At 33.9% G+C, this 20705-nt stretch overlaps 1 protein-coding gene across 6 annotated transcripts in view; it reads left to right on the top strand.

The window, feature by feature from the left end:
• The window catches only part of CNKSR2 (connector enhancer of kinase suppressor of Ras 2), a 316326-nt gene that overhangs the window by 177987 nt on the left and 117634 nt on the right, over nucleotides 1–20705 (top strand). For 4 of the 6 annotated variants that reach the window (XM_062183973.1, XM_062183971.1, XM_062183977.1 and 1 more), the window contains exons 9-10: nucleotides 8380–8526; nucleotides 20497–20630. In XM_062183973.1, coding sequence (XP_062039957.1) covers nucleotides 8380–8526; nucleotides 20497–20630 — 281 coding nt within the window. The remainder of the gene's footprint in view (nucleotides 1–8379; nucleotides 8527–20496; nucleotides 20631–20705) is intronic. The other 2 variants (XM_062183975.1, XM_062183974.1) reach the window with 1 other exon arrangement.

Below are 20705 nucleotides of genomic sequence, written 5' to 3'. Positions count from 1 at the left end.
TAATAGAAATTATAGGTTACAAGAAATAGTACAAGTGACAGGATATGGAAAGTCACAAAATTTGGTGAAAACTATGAATAATTAATAAACTTTAAAGGAAAAAATATGCTTACTATTTCCTTCCTCGCATGAGCTTCATCAGGAGTCACTGAAGAAATCCTGATTTAGCCCTCAGAATTTCTGCATTGTGGGTAGAAAGATTCCAAAGGGGAAACGTGTCTGTGTATGTGTGTGTGTGTGTGTGCATACACTACTATGTGAAATCCACCTAAAATATTAAGTATTAAAATAGATATATGTAAACTCAGATTGTGGCAGGTCACTGTGGTCCAGGTTTTACAGTAAAATTTTTGTAAAGGTGCCTTTAAAATAACATCAAATGCCTTGTTGTACTCTTATTTCATTAAATAAGTGCCTTTTAAAGTTGAGAAAGATATGAAATGAAGAGTAGCTTAATAAACATAGACAAAGAAATGAGGATGTGAGATGAAGAGTAGCTTTTAATAAAGACATAAAATTGGGATTTTTCACTAATGACGCCAAAATATTTAATTCTCATATTCCTTCTTTTCAAATGTTTATTTCTTTATGTTCTCCTAAGACCATCTCTCCTAATCGAGTTTTGGGGAATATCAATACTAAGATTTTATTTAAAAACTGGTAAACCTTGAGACAGATATTTCTGAATACTCTAAATTATCTATTTGCATTACACTGCAGTAGTTTTAAAATCTCTTATTTGAATAGAATTCGTTAACTGAATGCATTCTCTTTAGCTTATATTTGAACAGAAGTAATTCTTCATTTCTATTCTCTGATTGAATGATTCTAGAGGAGGAAAATTAGTATATCTCCAAATATTTAATATAGTAACTTTTTCATTTTTATTTTGTACAAAAATTTAGTTGACGATGAATTTTGAACATTGGTACTCAAGATTTGGTAGTTAAAAAGACATTGTATGTCCAAATCCATTAGTTCTGAAATGTCTACAACTGTGATATTTCTGCCACGTAACTTGTTTTACCGAAAAAAAAAAGAGGATGGCATTGGTGTAAAATGTTTATTAGATATTTTAATAACTGTTTACTAATACAAAGGAATGTAACATTATAATACATATCTCACACCAAAATATTTTGCAAACTGTCATTAGCCACACATGGGTTGTGTATTGAATTGTGTCTCTTGAGTGCTTTTAAAAAGAGCAAGGGAACATTAGGATATGACATGATTCATGTTATCAGACATTCATGTAGACACACCTTGAGTCGCTCTGAAGTTTTTTTAATGACAAAATCGTCCATACATTACAACCTGTTAATAAGAACATGTGTATACACGGAACATGTGAAAATGGCGATAAGGAGTCTGTTCATTGTCTTGTAAAGGGTAATAACTTTGAAAGTATTTTATGAAATATCCTATCCTCCTACGTGTGAATGTAGAACTGCTCTCATGTAACTGCAAATACAGCCATGAAAAACATAAATAAAGTCTGGGTTAACAGGCTTAAATTCTTAAGAACCTTTTTTGCATATTTGCGTCTTTGGCTACCTGGGACCATAGACTAGAGATTATCTTTTCATATGTTGGTCAAATAATTCACCATCTGTTGTTTGGAAAACAAGTTCTAATGGGATCAGAAACAACTTTCCTCTCTGTACCCAGAGGAAAGGAAGCATCTCATCTCTTCAACACCAACCCCAAAGCCTCTTGTGTGCTAATGGGCAACCAATTGTCCAGGACCCGCCCACTTGTATTGCCTTTGACCTAGGAACACCTGTTGTCCACTTCAGCTTGATCAAAACAGTTACAAGCCCCATCCACAAGAAAGCAGAATCTCTGGACTTTGACATTTGGGATATGTTAATAACCTTATTGAGAAATTTTAATCCTGTGTATTTTATATATAATACATTTTAATGCACACCTTGGAAATTGTATTTAAATTAGTGATACAGCTTGTCATTACTTGGAGACACTGACTTGCTATTTTGGACAATAAGGAAGATAATAGTATCTCAGAACATGTGAAAACCATTTTATCTATAGCTAATAAGAAGACATATTTTGTGTAAGATGCAAATGATAGTTTTTAAAGTGTTCATCCTAGCCCAATAATTTAAAATAAATGAAATAATCTATTAAACTGTTGAGAAAGAGACTATTTACAAACACTACAAAGTATTTTTCTGGAAAGAAACCTTCTTAACAGTCTGTATAAAATATGTATGATAAAGTAGAAGCTTTCTAGGACAATACAAACTATATCCACTTGTCATAATTACCTCTGTATGACTTCAGATCTGAAGTGTCCAAGACAAAAATACTATTTTTTTCAAGTATTTATAGTGAAGTAGTTTATTTGGTAATTGAGGGTAAAAATGTTTACTATAGCTTTACTAGCATGTGTGTAGGTATATATATACACACATATATATACATGTATATAAATACACAATTTTTTGGATGGAAGGTAATTTAACCTCTTATTTATTTTAGACAGCAGCTTTTAAGCATATTACATTTAGAGAAAATTTTAATACTACCTCTTGGTTTTATGCACAAAACTAAACTTACCTTTGGAGTTTCAAAACCCTTTATTGTCTCTGAAACATTTACATTCACATGTTACCATATCATCTGACTATTGAAATTATTGTCTACCATTTGTAGTGTACTTTATTGATTGCAAGATATATCCAGACAAATAACACTTGGCTTATTCCTCAAAAAAAAAATCTCAAGTCTAGTTTTCTGAGAGTAAACTAGAGAAGTGAGGGTGAAGAAAAGTGTTTAACAGTGCACAAAAAGGTGTCAATAGAGAGTTACAGTATGCTATGGGAGTCACATGAGGAAAATATCATTCTGTTATAAGATGAGGCTCTATGATGGATATTGCACATAAGATGAGGCTTTTAAGATTTTATAGATGAGAGTAAAAAATTACAAGAAGAGGAAAGAGTGCTTTTGCAAAGAAAAAAAGTATGTAACTGAAGAGAAAAGCAGAGTGTTGAGGGCAATATATATTCGCTATGCAACCAACTCTTGATATTCCACTCGAAAACCTAAAATATCCCAGAGCTGGGAAAGTCATACTGCCTTCCAGGAACTTATCAGCTATTACAGCAGTTCTCAAAATGTGGTTCCCAAACCAGTAGCATCAACATCATTTGGGAACTTGTATTTTAAAAAACAAAAATTTCTCGGAGTCCATTCCCAGGCCTACTAGATGAAAAATTTAACAGGTTAAAATCCACAAGCCATTTTTTAACAAGCTTTACAGATGATTTCAACATATGCTAAAGTTTGAGGATCACATTAAAGGGAAATAAAAGGAGACAAAGTAGTGACACTATTGAGGAAGGACCTATAAGGATAAGATCTTTAGTTGGGCCCTTTGGAGAGCTATTTGAAGGTTTTAACGGGAAGAATTTTTTTTTTTTTTTTTTTTTTTTTTTTTTTTTTTTTTGTAATGTAGCGGTATTTTGGAGCTGCAAAGGACTAAAAACCTAAAGACAGATTAGGACTTGTCTAACAAGTAGGTACCTAGGCCAAAACAAAGGCATTAAGAAGAGATGTTAGTGCTATAATCTATTCTTTTGGACACTTAAATGGATTAAAAAGAGGGGAAGAATGACAGATGACTCCAGCCTCTCCAGTTTGAGAGAATGATGGGAAACTTTATTTGGTGAAGGAAACTAAAGAGATAGTGAGCTTGATTTTTAAATGTTGCATTCATTTGAGCTATCAGTGGATATTCAAGGGGAAATCCTGCGCTTTAGAATTGAACAGACTTTTTTTTTTTTTTTTGACAGGCAATTAGACAGAGAGAGACAGAGAGAAAGGTCTTCCTTTTCCGTTGGTTCACCTCCCAAATGGCACTACGGCCAGTGCGCTGTGTCCGGCGCGCTGAGCCGATTCGAAGCCAGGAGCCAGGTGCTTCCTCCAGGTCACCCATGCGGGTGAAGGGCCCAAGGACTTGGGCCATCCTCCACTGCCTTCCTGGGCCACAGCAGAGAGCTGGACTGGAAGAGGAGCAACCGGGACAGAATCTGGCACCCCAACCAGGACTAGAACCTTGGGTGCCGGTGCCGCAGGCAGAGGATTAGCCCAGTGAGCCGCGGCGCCGGCCTAGCCACTGGTGAACAGACTTCAGTGTAAATACTGTCTTTCTGATCTTGGCCAAGAAAAAATTTCTTTGCTCCAATTTCTTCACATGTAAAATGTATTAGTTTATCTCATTGGAATGCCATAATAATGAACATATAAATATAAAGAATATAATTTAGATGTAGCCCAATGAATCATTGGTGCTTGATTTTTCTCTGGCTCTTTGCAAAGATGAACTTAACAGTTGGAAATAAATGCCTAGAGTTCTTGATCAGAAGCAGGGACAGTTAGAAATATTCATGTGTTATATGCAGGAAGTTATTAGTGGACAATTTTCAAAAGCGAATGAATTGTTATAAGAAGACAGCATGCAGTATTAGGAAGAATTTTTTACACTTAGCGTACAAGAAGCACATTCATTTATTGCATGAGGAGGAGCAGAAGGTGGAGGACAAGTAGGCAGTAGATGGGCCACATCCCTTTACTCATGCTAATCTGAAGCCATCATCTAAATATTCCTACTCATTTGATATGTTATAGCTGGGATATGTTGTGACTTTGGGAGTTATTTAATCGTCGGACCTATGATGCATATTGTAGCATCTCTTTTGATGCTGAGCTCACTGTTTCACAAGTCAGACAGTTCCTTTTTTGGATGTCTTGATTATTTGAATTTTTCTTCATGTTTATCCATAACTGATTATCTTTTTAAATTTTGTACCTCAATTAATCCCTTCACATAGTATCAGCTTATGCTCTTTTGTTAGTAGCCACTAGGACCCCTTCTTCCTTCACTTTAAGTTCCCTGTCTTCTAGCATACCCAATTGAAAGAATATAATTAGTTTAGATATCACTGTTTATCTTTACATGGTTTCTTATTCAGTTATATTACACTTCATATTTTAAAACTATAGCCAGAAATTTAAATGGGAAAATAGAAAACAAATCATGAAAAATTAACATTAATTTATGTGTTTCTTTTGTCTACTATTACATTTATTTCCTACCACAGATGTTTAATACACATATTTGCCTCATTTTATCATACCACCTATTCATGTACCCTTATAATTCCTCAACCATAAGTATTTCAGTAACAGTTGAAGGGAAATGAATTAATTTCAAGAATTCACTATACCTCATTATTTGGCTGAAAGTATGTTAGAATATCATGGAACGTAGTCAGCAATAACATCCTGGAGCTCTAGGACCATATCATATTTTCCCTAGAATAAAACATGTATAACCCAATGAATGGGACCAATTGTTAAGAATTCTATGTAGTGTAAAAATAGAAAATAATTTTGAAGTTATCTTTAAGGAATTTTAGGAAGGACTAAGGACAAAAAGACTCTTCAGTTGAGGAAGACAAGAGATCTGGTCACTGTTTATATGCGTAAAAGCACTAGGATGCTAAAATCTCCCTACATTATTAAGAAAAGCATTCCACCTAGGCTGTGAATTACTCAACTGGCTTCATTCCCATTCAATAATTTTTATGTGACACTGACTTAATGCTTAAATAGTATAGCTACTGAAATCATTCATTGAAGTAAAAATCAGCAGATAATGTAATTTACTTAACTCAGCATACCTGAGTAATAAATTTGTATTTTTTCTGATCTTCTGAGAATGTAATGTACGGAAGAGATTTGATTACCTTATCTTCACCTTTTAACATTTAAAATAGTATTGTCTTTATACTTCTGTACTTTTTGTGGAAATTTCCCATCCATAACAATCCTTATTAGGTAATTCATGAAATTTATATTTTCTAATTGGAATATTATTCATGGTCCATTTATTTTGAAGTTTATAAAACTAACCTATGCTTATTGCCAAAAGTTCAAGAAATGAAAGTATAAAGAAAGAAGTATTTATTACAGTCCTTATTATTCTTTAATGTAACCACCATGAATGGTGTTTTCTATGTCTATATTCATTTTTAACAGAAGTGGAATTGAATTACATTTGCTATTTTGGAACTTAGTTTTTCCCACAAAATAAGTTTTATATCCCTTAATAATGGACATTTATGTAATGTACAGTTTTTATTGTTTTAAACAGTACTGTGACTTACACGTTGCAATTTAGTATTTTTGCTTTATCCAATCATTTTTGATAGTAGTAGAAATAGAATTGTGAGCCAAAAGTGTATAGTAGTAGGGCTTTTGGGATATTTTTGTTTAAAACATTCTTAGGCTATACCAATAATAGTGAAAAGGCTGATTAAAAAGTAGTAAAATTACATACCCCAAATTTTCTGCTATTAACTAACATTTATATCTAAAGTTAAAATCCACCTAAATTAACTTTATTATATATAAAAAAGTTTCCACTTCCTCATGGGGAAAAAAAATCTGATGTTTGGAATTATTTGCGAAAAACTATGAAGGAATAGAATGAATCAAATTGTATTGAACATTTCACAGGAGAACACCATGTAGCTTTAAATATCATCAACTAGTCATAATCATCATGTCATAAAGAAAAATGGAAAGAAATTGGTGGATGCAAATCAATGTGTAATTCCTTAATGAGAATAAATATGTAGAAGAAAGATAAGGCCTTCACATTGACTGCATTAGTATACTTGTCAGTTATTTAAATAAATAATAAAATATGGTTATCATTATTAAGTTGTTCATAAACTTTATATTAGCAGTATGTTTTTCTCCCTCCAAACTTATAACTCAAAATCTTCTCATATGTGTTCTTTGGCAAGAAAAATAAACACATGGAATAAAACTCACTTTGCTGTCACTCGTGGCTTATAGAAATGGATGTAGAGATTACTATCTAGCTGTCAGAGGAATCAGAATCACTTTAGTATATCTTTGGGCACACAACAATCTCCACTTATACATACTGGGAGGCATTTGACCAGTTCCATTACTATAGTTCATCCACATTAATGTGATTTTTTAACTGGCAGCCTCTTATGCATATTAGCCATTTATCATTTGTTTGATTCATATCTGAGATTCCTGTAGTTTTAAGCTTTTTTGTCTTAACTCTTTATCTTCAATGTTACTAAATTCAGCTATAGTTCATTGAATACACCAAAGTCTCCATTGTGGCTGCATTCCAGATGACTTCTCCTTCATAGTCTCTGGGAGCTGGTGCTTCTTTTAGTGGAAGTTCTCATTTTCTCCAGCTTGAGCAGTATCTCCCAAGAAAAGCATGAATAGTATCAGACAAAAGGCACCCCTTCTCCACTTGAGTGCCTAGGGAGAAGCTAAATCACTCAGCCTATTGGATAACTCCTCCTTATGATCCAGGATAAATTTGGCCCAGTATATTTATATAACAAACCTTGGGAAAATTTTAATCCTTTAGAATTGGGATGAAATATTCTCCTCTCTTTTAAGTGTGAAATGTATTTTTTAAACTAACCTTGAAATGATAGGTATTTTAATGTGTTTCTTTAAAGCATAGTTCTAGGATTTCAGTTACCTAAAACTGCATCAACAGAGATTGTTCTGTTTTCAGAATTGTGAAAGGATGATGGATGAAATAATTTAACATGGATGAGAGTTGAGCCAGGTTTAAAGACATTTATGAAGTACTTTTGTTTAATTATACAATATGTTTTGAGGTTATATTCATATAGGATGACTTCGTTAGAACACTATATTTTAAGTTTATAGAGTTGTTGGAACACATTTCCGATAGCTACTGCATTGGAGTAGCACTACCTTTTCAGTTTGTATTCTATTTGTATGGTAGGGTAAAAGGTTTATTATATTGACACTATCGTCCATGCATCAGAATATTGCTTTCTTGTGTCAGTACCAGCTGTTGGTAGTATAATAGCAGTCCAATTTAGAGACACTCCTAACACATAACTCTAAAAGATGGTGATGAGAAAGCATGTGGTGTAGTTGTAAGCTCAGGACACTGCCAAATCCTTGTTTTCAGGCATGTGGATTTTTAAATTGTACTTGTGAACAGAGCTTGGATCTAGACCTAGCAGCTGAGCAACATTACTGATGACATAATTTTCTTGCATTCTAAATTATTCCATTGGTAGGGTGGTAAATGTCCATTATGTTATCTCATAATGATGTAGACTCTAATACAGTAACATGGTTAATTGATTCAAACAAGGAATTTCTTTCTTGAGTATATATCTCCTGAACATTATTAGGATGGTACACCAATTATGTGATTTTTTAAAACTAGTCTTATTAAAGGGGGAGAACATTAAATCTTTGAATACTGTACCTCAATTTTATTGTAATGATTTTGCTGGTTACCAGGTGGGGTGGCAGTTGAAAAATTTGGTGAATGCACTACGAGAGGACCCGAGTGGTGTTATCTTAACTTTGAAAAAGCGACCTCAGAGCATGCTTACCTCAGCACCAGCTTTACTGAAAAATATGAGATGGAAGCCCCTTGCTCTGCAGGTAATGAAGCTTAATCATAAGTCATACACCATCATTTTAGCCATAGATTATCTCAGTAATGCTTCTTTATTGTGCCTCATCTCAGCAGCATATGGATTAATCTTGTATGCTTTTGAAAATTTGTTTGTAAAATGATCTCTTTACAGCTTATCCTAATAGGCTTAATTGTGATGAAATCTTAGTAACTAAAACCCAAATTATAAAGAACTATGCCTTAATTTTTAAACATTTAAAGCATAATTCCAAAAAGCCACAGTTTATTTCATGGCAAAATGTGGGTAAAATTGAAATTAAGAGGTTTCATTTTTGTATTATAATCTTCTGTTTTATAGGTTGTACTCACACTCTGGAAGCTAGAGGTTAATTTATAAAATTCTTCTAAATCAGATCATAAGATACTAATAATACCTCATAAACAGTAGAAAACATGAAATTTTGGATTAATTAGGATGTGCTCAGTACATTTCTCCTAAATGATCATTTTTCTGCTTTCCACCTTATAGAGTGACAAAACAGGGGATTTGTTGTATTAGAATTTTACATTTTTCTTCAGCATGAAACATCACTATAAATTATTACTATAATGTTGATAAATTATATCCATTAGAATTATCAGAAGTTATAAAAATGTGATTTGGATTGAAAAGCATCCATGAAGTAATACATTTTTTTCCATTTTAGCTAGGGTATAATCTTTAAATATATCATAGATATTTTTATCCTTCACAAAATCTGCTTTTCTGATAGGAAACTATTACCTTTTCTTAGAATTCTAATGTTTAAAAAATTTTAATTACCCATTGAACTAGAACATTGCCCATTGTTCATATTAAAAAAAGAAGCTATATATAAAAACACATTGTTGTCACTGATACATAAATTGTTATTATGTTCTATGTTAGTACCTTTTAGCATTCATAGATTTTTTTTCATAATAAGTAAATTCTCTGTTACAAATGGATGGCCTTATAGATTATGATGATTTCTCATTGTTTAAAACTTTTCTACTTATTGGCCTCAAAGTTGGCATTACACTTGTCATTTAAAATATAAAATGTTCTGACATTAAAGTCTTTAAATTTTTAATATGAACTTTGTTTTTCAAGTGAACATATGTAAAACTGTCTTAATATGTCCAAATGCTTTTGACTTGCATTATATGTTTATCAAAGATACCTGATGATCCTTAAAGTTCAGAGGCAGTGTTTACCTCATTAACTAAGTCATAGATGAGCAGATAAAACGTTCCCATCACATCATTTTTTTCTCAGTGAATTGTAAGTTGTTTTATTGTTCTATTCTGGAGTTTCCTATTGATGTGTCTTTCCCAAAGATTCTTCTTCAAAGTCTGAGGAGGTGGGAACCCTGAAGAAGAGGCCCACAATTTCAGCTATTATGTTTCCTTCTTAGTATATGCGTAGATAAGTTAATAGCTCCTATCTAGTCTCTCATATTTCATATTGAATGCCAAAAGACCCTAGTTTCTTGTGATCTGTGCATTCTGTTGGAGGAAATACCTCTAGTAAATAAATCAATAATTTATTCCACTGTTAGATTCTTTTCCACAAGCACAAACTGAAGTGAAAAGTTAAGATAATGACAGTATCTAATCAAGAATCATTTTTATATAAAATGCTGAAATAATTAAAAGACTAACTTTTTTGTTCCAAATACATTTGGTATATATATTCAAAGCTGGAGGGGAAAAAAAGCTTATTTTAAAAATTTGCCTCACATAATTTCCTACCCTAATTATAATAGATCTTTATGGCACTGTTTTCAGGTCCTTTCCAAAATACCAAGAAATGTGCCTCATCATATCACTAATTGTATTTATTTTTCATTGCTTATTTGACTATGCTGTATGTACTTGTAAATTTCTTTTTTCAGAATACTGGAATGTGAAAAGAAATCATTTACATACATATGTGTATATACATTTATATATATAAAATACATATAGGTACATATATATATTTATACACACACACACCAGCATTTTTATAATTTCTTAATTCAACTCAATTTGGTTTACCTAAAATATATTGAACAGTGTCAACCATTCATAAAGAAACCATACTGCTCAGGGAGAAAAAAAACTGCTTCTAACTTCTTCAAAAACTGCTTTGGTGGTTGGCTTTTTACAGAGCAGAGGAAAGATACTAGTGTTAATTATATACTTCCTAGTAGTGCTAAACAAGATATTAAGAGTAAGGGCAGTAGATACGTTCTCTAAAATACGCCTTTACCACCACCACCAAATCTCCCTGAAACCTATTTTAAAGACCTAAAATTGTACCATTACAAAGTTCTTGCTTTTGTAAAATTTTTAATTACTCGAGAAGCAATAGACAGACAGTGAGGGCACGAGTGCATCCATTTACTGGTTCACTCTCCAATGCCTGCAACAGCCAGGACTGGACCAATATAGATTTTGATACAGTCGAAGATGGACAAAATCTGAAGGTACCACGATCTGGAGGTTGAAAGTAGATTGCCTCCACAGGGAGAAATGTGAAAAAACAAATGGTGGAATGGCAGGGTCTTGAAGCAGTTCTGAATTCTTCATGACTTTGTATGAGGTCATATTTTTTCCCTAGTGCCTGTGAACCAACCTCACATGTGAAATGTATGTGCCAAATGTAGCAGAAATCCTCTGTCTAGACATAAGTGCCATTCTTATTATATTCTTGCTTCTGGTCTATTTTATGAATGCTTTAGAGCCAAAATGTCCATTAACTCACCTAAATTTTAATCTTCAGCATTCAAACTTGAATCATTGAATATTAGGTTATTTCTTTTCCATAGAAAGTACCAACAGTCTACTAAAGTATTTAAAATAAAGAATACAAAAAGAATCTGTGGCATTTACTAAACATAATATATCTATTTTATCATTTTCTTATACTATACCATGTTTAATTAACCTACTAGCATTTTCAGATAAAATATAAAGTTTGTATCGTATGAATGTAGACACTAATACATACATCTTTTAAAAGAAAAACTTTATCCTAAGTAATAATGATTTTTAAACTAACAAGGGAATAATTTTACCTATATAAATGAAACATAACCTTATCTACCCTAAGGTAGGAGATTATTAAAAAAATACCACATTTTAATTAAAGTAGAAGATTTTTCTAAGAATCTTATGAGAGGGACTTCCAATATTAATTAACTGCAATGATAAATTTTGATTTGGATTTTCTTTTGAAATTGTAGCCAAGTAAACAAAAGCATACAATTTAACTTCATGCTCACAGAGGAATTTCATTAGTACATTTCATGAAATTTGGCACCTCTTTTGATAAATCCCTGATCTCACAAACATTTTGTGATAGAATTGAAGGACTTAAAGATCTGTAGTCAAATACTACAAGCAGATGTCATTATCTCTGGAAGATTGAATTCTGTTGTCATTTGAACCCATGTGTAAACAGTAGAGCTGTCTTAGATGAAATCTTTTATTCTAAGAAAGCAAACCAGGGATTCCTCATTTTCTTAGAGCTGTTTTTCAATACCTCTCCTCAGTGGCACCCTCTGCTAATTTTCTGGATTGTGTTAAGCATGGTGATTACTTATGGTCAAGTTTCCAATTCAATGAGAAAATCATAGGGAACTGTGATGTTTGTACTTTCAGTATGCATAGGCCTTAAATCTGCATGAGTAGTGGCATTTTCTTCCTGTGAGAGCTATATGAGAGAATTAGCTGGACATTGCCAGAATGTTCTTTGAAATCATCACTGACAGTCAATGATTTTAAAAACATTTAAGATCCTAGGTGTTTTTTTATGTGAGAATACATCTAAGAAATGATCACTAAAATCAATGCTGTAATTCAATATACTGATTTAGATATGGTACACGACATTTTATATAAAATAACATTAAGCTGTAACATTAGACATATATACCTAAATTGTATTCTAATCCATGAATCTCTTTTATAATTACCTGTGTGATTTTGTGACCTTGTGCTTTTCCATTTAAATTTTATTGTGTAGCATTACCTTGATGCCATTTTTACAGGTTACTAAATGACTTTGTGCAGAAAAAGAAATAGAAAGAAAAGATCATAGCCCACAATTTTGTCTACCAACTATTGGAACAACTGAACAACACTGATTACATTATATCTCAAATATGTACACATATGACTGGTAAAAGTCATTCTAGAAAAATCAAAAGACAGGAGTAACAATATAATTCATTTCCATATTCAAGTTACAGATTGGTGTAACTGAAAAAAAAATGTGTGACAAAGTTTATATGCTTGAGAGTTTTGATTTAAAAGCATGTTTTGAAAGAGACAGAACTAATAGTAGATATGACAATAGAAAAGAAAATAATTTTTTTGAAGATTTATTTTATTTATTAGAAAGACAGAGTTAAAGAGAGAGGGACAGAGAGAGACATTGTCCATCTGCTGGTTTACTCCCCAAAGAGCTGCAACAGCCAGGGCTGGGCCAGGCCAAAGCTAAGAGTCAGGAGCTTCATCTGGGTCTCCCACAAGGGTTCAGGGGCTCAAGGACTAGGGCCTTCTCCTGCTTTCCCAGGCACATTAGCAGGGAGCTAAATCAGAAGTGGAGCAGCTGGGACTCAAACCGGCGCCCATATGGGATGCCAGTATTGCATGTGGTGGCTTAATCTGTTACATCACAGTGCTGGCCCTGAAAAATTTTTAACTCAAAGTGTAATTGTGCTGACTTAAGGAGCAATTTTATGTCTCACATGCTCAAATTAGAAAATAGCTGCAAGCAACTGTCAAATCAAATTATCACTCACTAATATTTAAGCAAATCAAAGTATCTAAATCACATTTATGTTTTTGAGCCAAAAACTTTCAAAATGTTAGCACCACTACAAATTATCACTGCTAATGCAAAATTTACCCATTCTTTCTTTACTTAATATGCCCCAAATTATGTTTATTGTAGTTTGAAACAATGGAAATCCAGTTTTTTTGTTTTTTTGTTTGTTTGTTTGTTTGTTTTGACAGGCAGAGTAGATAGAGACAGAGAGAAAGGTCTTCCTTTTTGCCTTTGGTTCACCCTCCAATGGCTGCTGCGGGCGGCGCGCTGTGGCCAGCGCATCATGCTGATCCAAAGCCAGGAGCCAGGTGCCTCTCCTGGTCTCCAATGCGGGTGCAGGACCCAAGGACTTGGGCCATCCTCCACTGCCTTCCCGGGCCGTAGCAGAGAGCTGGCCTGGAAGAGGGGCAACCGGGATAGAATCCAGCGCCCCAACCAGGACTAGAACCTGGTGTGCCGGTGCCGCAAGGCGGAGGATTAGCCTGTTGAGCCATGGTGCCGGCCGGAAATCCAGTTTTAATGTAGTAGTTTAATTATGTCCATAGGACTTGACAAATCAAGATTAAACACATTATTCTCAGTACTGTGTGCAAAATTTGATAGTTTGGTGGAAAAGACCATTTTGTAGTGTGAGTGAATCTATATTAGTTATATACTGTGTAGCTAACATACATGCATCTCCAGTTTTCAACCAAAGGAGATATGATTTCCTAATCAAATTTATGGTCAGAAAAAGAATGTTTTCTTGTTGATCTTATAGGAAAGAAAAAATCATGTACTTTCTACTCAAACCTTTTTATATTTATAAATTTGGATTATAGAAAAAGCTGTTAAACAACTGAGAGGGGGACAGTTCTGAATACATATGTTTTCCTTGCTTAAGTTCTTTTCATATAATCTAATTAAGAAAAGCTTGGCCAGGAAAAAGCATGTCCAGTAATTTTCCACAGTACAGCTAGCATTCTTCACATGACAAAGAAGCTTAGAAGATTGTGTGCAAATTCTTGCCTTCTAAAATCCAGAATAAAATCTCTGGAGAACTTGTCTAGATGATTAAGAAGAGAGTTGTTACTGTAAAACAGTTTTCTGGCACTAGTGTTGGGAATTATAATAAGGATGTGTTTGAACCAAGTAAGGATTTGTGGAAATGTTCGGTGCAAGACTAATAGGGCATCGTGATCCATTTGAGTCTGTGCTTATTTCCAAGAGTACATAAAATAAAGGATGGGTTTTATACTTATGTAATCATTTGTATTTTGGTGAATATTTTCCCCCTGAAAAGCAAAGCCAGCTCTGTGTAATATTGGCATTAGTGAATTTTAGAGCTAACTATGTAACACATAGTGTTCTGTTTTAATTTTGAATGTTTTGACTATCTTTTCATCATTGGTTTACTTCAAGATTTTTATAACTTTATCGAAGCTGGGTCACATGCTAGACAGAGGAATAAGGAAATTAAGATATGATTGCCAAGAGATGTTATAACATAGAATTTTTGAGTAAGACCTCAGTATAAATATATTTCTAAAATATACTTGTAGAAATTATTTTCTCATAGTCTTCAAGACCATAGGGGCTTCAGAGATACACCAATATCTAAGATATATTCAGATACCTTAGAGATGTTAGAATTGGAGACATATAAAAACATCCTTAGTCATCTGAAGGTTTAAAGTGAGACTTCAGTGACCCCTTACAAAAGCTAAGTAATTTATTTTATGACAGTAACTGTCCTCTAATGATCTTTAAGCTTAATGGGCAAGTATTATTGCTAAAGTCATCACTCACTATTTAGAGGAAGATTTGTGTCATTCCATATTTTGGTATGCAGTCTTGAGGTATTTATATAGTTTAAACTGACAATATAAAAATAAGTATATAACTTTTACCAGGAAGATTTCTGAGTTCTATGGCCAGTAATAAGTTATCACTAATTGACTAAAGATTATAAATGTATATTTCAAGAGATACATGTCATCATTTTATCTAGAGCTTGGACATGTTTGGAGATTCATGCCAGTGCCCCCAAAAATCTATTGTAGATTTGCTCATCAAGAGTAACAACCTATTGCAAATGTTTCTTTCATGTTGGAATCTCATTGAATATACTGAAAGAGAATTTTATATCATAAGGACTATTTAGAAATAAAAACTGAATGTTATGACAAGGTCCTTCAGTATATAAACTGCTTTGGATGGAATCCATCATAGGTCTACATTATACCTAATTGCATACCATGGTGGATCAAATTATACTGTTTCATGCTTAATTGAATAATAAAACACAGTCTTAAAATAATATTCTTCTGTTTGATCAATTTATCCATAAGTGTTGAAATTCCTAATTTTCTTCCCATACAAATTTTACCAATATAAGATCAAAATATAGAAACAGTAAAAGAAAAGAATATTGCGTTTTATCTCTGTATTTTTCTTGAATTGGTAATTCGCTATAATACAATGATAGCCGCTTTTATACTATTTTATGAACAAAGAATTAAAAGTAAATATACCCATGATAGATGCAGCTATCATTTTGAATTATTATACTCTCATATTTAGACTTTTTCAGACTAAGGAATATGCTATTATAATTTAAAGTGAATGCTGAGAAAACTCAGTTTTTTTAGTTGAAGGGGGCTAAATTTGTTACTTTTGCGTATTTTCACACATGTAAGTGGTTATTGGAGATAGATATATTTTTTAAAAAGATTTATTTATTTATTCAAAAGGCAGAATTACAGAGAGGCAGAGGTAGAGAGAGAGAAAGATCTTCCATCCACTGGTTCACTCCCCAAATGGCCACAAAGGTCAGAGCTGGTCTGATCCAAAGCCAGGAACCAGGAGCCTCTTCCAAGTCTCCCACGTGGGTGCAAGGCCCAGGGACTTGGACCATCTTCTGCTGCTTTCCTAGGATCACTAGCAGGGAGCTGGATTGGAAGTGGAGCAAGCAGGACTTGAACCAGTGCTCATATGGGATGCTGGCACCACAGGTGGCAGCATTACCCGCTGTGTCATAGCGCCAGCCCCCATAGGTATATTTTTTTAATATTTATTTTATTTATTTGAAAGACAGAGTTGCAGAGAATGGTAGATCCAGAGAGAGAGAGAGAGGGAGAGAGAGAGAGAGAGAGAAATCTTTCATCTGCTTAGATCACTCCCCAAATGACCGCAGTGGCCAGAGCTGGGCCGATCCAAAGTCAGGAATTTCCTCTGGGTCTCCCACATGGGTGCCAGGGCCCAAAGACTAGGACCATCTTCTACTGCTTTCCCAGGCCATAGCAGAGAGCTGGATAGGAAGAGGAGCAGCTGGAACCAGCATGCATATGGGACACTGGCACTGCAGGCCAGAGCCTTAACCCACTGTGCCACAGCGCCGGCCCCTGCATAGGTGTATTTTTAACACCACTTGTTACCGCTAGGAATTTCTCATTGATAATTTCATCATTTATTGTGTACTTGATTTATTCTAACTTTTACATGTCCGGCCCCTGCATAGGTGTATTTTTAACACCACTTGTTACCGCTAGGAATTTCTCATTGATAATTTCATCATTTATTGTGTACTTGATTTATTCTAACTTTTACATGTCTCTCTAATCTTCTTTAATGTTTTTTGTACTCTTTTAGTTATTTAATTTTGCAGTATTTCAGTTCTTATCTGAAGTTAGAAAAATATTCAGGAGATTATACTTTTAAGTTTTCAAAAATACCTACTTTTTGGGTTAAGTGGCTATTTTCATTTTCCCATGAAGCTTCTATTTCACCATGTTTTGTTTTTTCATTATTTAATGTCCAAGTTTTTTAAATGTGATTTTTCAGAAGAATATTTACTTTTTAGCTTGGATTTACTTGCCAATAATAACACAATTAGTAGACAAATATACTGAATATATTTAACAGCCACAGTGAACTTTCCACAAGACACGTAGGTAAACCAGCTATCTGCGTGATAAATGAATTAACATTTTTTCCATAATTTACTAGTGAGAAAAATGACTAATCATTTGAATTAAACAACAGGATTGAATAGTTCATTTTTCTCTAAAATAAAAAGTTGTTTTTTCAACCACTTCAGTTAATAGAAGCAGCTTGGCACAATCAAACCAAGTATCTATTTAAAAATATTTCCTCTGTGTATTATGATTTAGCTAATCATATTAATAATAATAACAATAAATAATAGCAACTCCTTGTTGTTAGTAGAAGCCTGGAGAAGTGTCAATATGAAATGAAGGAAGTTGACAGGGATAATACTTAAATTTCCTGGATGGGGAAAAGTACAAACACACTAGGAAGACAATCTTCAGAATATTAAGGCAGGAAAAAAATATTGTCTTATTCCATACCTCACACTTCAGACATATTTAAAATTTACCTGTAAGCACAGAAAGATTTATTTATTTATTTGAAAGGCAGAGTTAGAGAGAGAGAAGAGGAGAGATTGAGAGAGAAGTCTTCCATCTGCTGGTTCACTCTCCAAATAGCCACAATGGCTGGAGCTGGGCCAGTTCAAAGCCTGGAACTAGAAGCTTCTTCCACATGGGTGTAAGGTCAAGGACTTGGACCATCCTGCACTGCTTTCCCAGGCACATTAGCAGGGAGTTAGATTGGAAATAGAGCAGCCAAGACACAAACCAGTACCCATTTGAGATACCGGTACTGCAGACAGCGTTTTTACCAGCTATGCCACAGCACCGGCTCCTGCATTTTTCCTTTTTCCCCCTTTTTTTTTGGGGGGGGGGGGCAGGTATAGAATATATACTAAGCAAGAAAAAATCATTAGTTCTATAGATGGTAGAAGTACAAAAGAGAAATAATCACCCGAGAAGAGAAGAAAGACAACAAAAATGCTAGATTATTTTGTAAAAGCTTATATTTTTAGAACTTTGCTTTAAATTCACTTGTAGTATTAGCACATTTTAAAGTAAGAGAGCTATTAAGGCATTAAAAAGCATAATAATATTAGCTTTTCCCTCTGCATCTGTTACAGAAGATTGGAAAATAATATGCTGTGTAATGAACATTTTCCACATTTCTAATATAATGAAATTTTGTCAGACTTATTGTGTAGTATCAACTGAATTTAAAGCCAGGGCATCCTAAAAGAGAGGCAAACATATATGGGCAGAATATAAATATAATGTAAATATATATAAATATTATTGAGTCTGTCATTCAACGATCTGCTGTAGAGGCATGAAACATCCTTGGAAAGAATGCAATTCTTTATTTCCTTGGCTTCATGGTGTTCTTCAGTGCAGGTGACTACTCTGATTACTTATGTAATCTCAGGATCTCCACTATGAAGAATTTTGTTTTCAAAAGACAGGCATAGTTTAACTGCACACTATTGTAAAATTAACATAAACAGAATAGCTTTCACCCTGCATACTTTCATAACATGTAAAATTCTTCAACTAACATGTAAAGCTTCTGACTTTTTTATTTACATAATGTGAAGTGGAATATTGTAAAGTCCCAAAATATATTATCATTCCTTTTTCCCTTCTCTCTCTCTTTCTTTAATTTCTATTTCACATAGATTAAAACTTAACCGTCATTTTGGCAGGATGTGTGATTTCAAGCTATTAAGGTGAGCTGTGTTTAACAAGGAAGGTCAAAATCGTGAACTAAGGACTAAACTATGTAGCCTACCACAGTGACCTACATTGTACTTTCCATTGTATTTATGCTTGGATTTTTGAAAAAAAATTGTTTATCTGTACAAAAGTATTGTTACAATATAAAATAGTTGTAATATACCAGTATTTGAGTGTCCAGCAATGCGTGTTAAAGTAATAGAACTATGAGTCTATATAGATATGCTCAAAGTATTTCCCTACTGGTTAAAATGGCGACATCGTGTCATGTGAAGATACAGTTGATTTTGTGATCGTTATTTTGGTGTTTGGCATTGCATTGAAAGTTTTACTTTTAATATGTTAATTGTATGCATAGCTAATCAGTAAGATCTGTAATATAAACATAAAAGTTTGTGAACTTTAGTTTCACTTTAGGATAATTTCTTAAGCCACAAGATTATTCTCAAATGCTGTGAAGCTTGCAATTGGGAGTGCTCTTAAGTTAATGCATCCTGATGTACTACTTAATTCAGTATATACATTAAATAAAACCCCTCCTATTTAATACATAAATATAGGCATGAAGATGAGATTTATAGAAAAGTAATTACGATTATTTTAAATTATAAATATGTATGTGCCTATGAAAGGTAAAATGATTGTTTCACATTAATCACCATACTTTGCAGATGTACCATAAAATGACTTAAGAGGACAATTAACTGTTTATAATGACAAGAAAAGTACATTTTCTAGAAAATGCTCTCTTCTATTGACCTTTCATACTCCAGAGTTACAGACAGAGAGAGAGGGGGAGAGAGAAAAGTGTCTTCCATCTGCTGGTTCACTCCCCAAATGGCCGCAATGGCCAGAGTGGGCCAATCCGAAGCCAGGAGCCAGGAGCTTCTTCCGGGTCTCCCACGTGGGTGCAGGGGCCCAAGGACCTGGGCCATCTTCCACTGCTTACCCAGGCCATTAGCAGGGAGCTGGATCAGAAGTGGAGCAGCCAGGACTCAAACTGGTGCCTATATGGGGCACCGCAGGCAGAGGTTTAACCTACTAAGCCACAGCACCCATCCCTCTATTTTTATAAACTTTGCTGACAATCTATGACATTCTGCTAACCTGGAAGTATGGTTTGTCTTTTCTTGGGATATCTGAAGTAATCTTTTCATGCATCAGCCAGGATGTGAGTGAGCCAATTCTTTTCAGAGTTACTCTATTTTCTTTCTTTCAAAGGTAGGATCCTGACAAAGTTAATTTAATCAAGTTTCTGACTGTAATGTAAATATTCTCATTATGAAACACTGTGTGGTATTTTTTACCTTATAAACACCTTTTAGTCGGTTAGTGCATAGGAAAAGGTGAGTTGGGAACTAAGTGCAAACCTGTAATACTTGTTTTTAGAGATTCAAAGGACTACTCATATATACTAATAACACGCTTCTTAATTTCAGCCAAGTTCAGAAACTTTGCAGAAATAGCCTATTTTAAAATGATAACTATGTGTCGTTGTTGTTGTTTTGTGTGTTTTTTGTGTGTGTATGTATTTTCTTTTTCATTTTAACCAGCCTCTTATACCTAGAAGTCCCACAAGCAGCGTTGCTACGCCTTCCAGCACCATCAGTACACCCACCAAAAGAGACAGTTCTGCCCTCCAGGATCTCTACATTCCCCCTCCTCCTGCAGAACCGTATATACCAAGGTATAAAACTAACCATCATGTTGTTTTAGATTGCATCTAACTGAAGATTAACCTAACAGCTATCAACTATGGAGT

The sequence above is a fragment of the Lepus europaeus genome, chromosome X (assembly GCF_033115175.1).
Source record: "Lepus europaeus isolate LE1 chromosome X, mLepTim1.pri, whole genome shotgun sequence".
Taxonomy (NCBI): Eukaryota; Metazoa; Chordata; class Mammalia; order Lagomorpha; family Leporidae; genus Lepus; species Lepus europaeus.
This window is presented reverse-complemented; position numbering and strand designations above follow the sequence as displayed.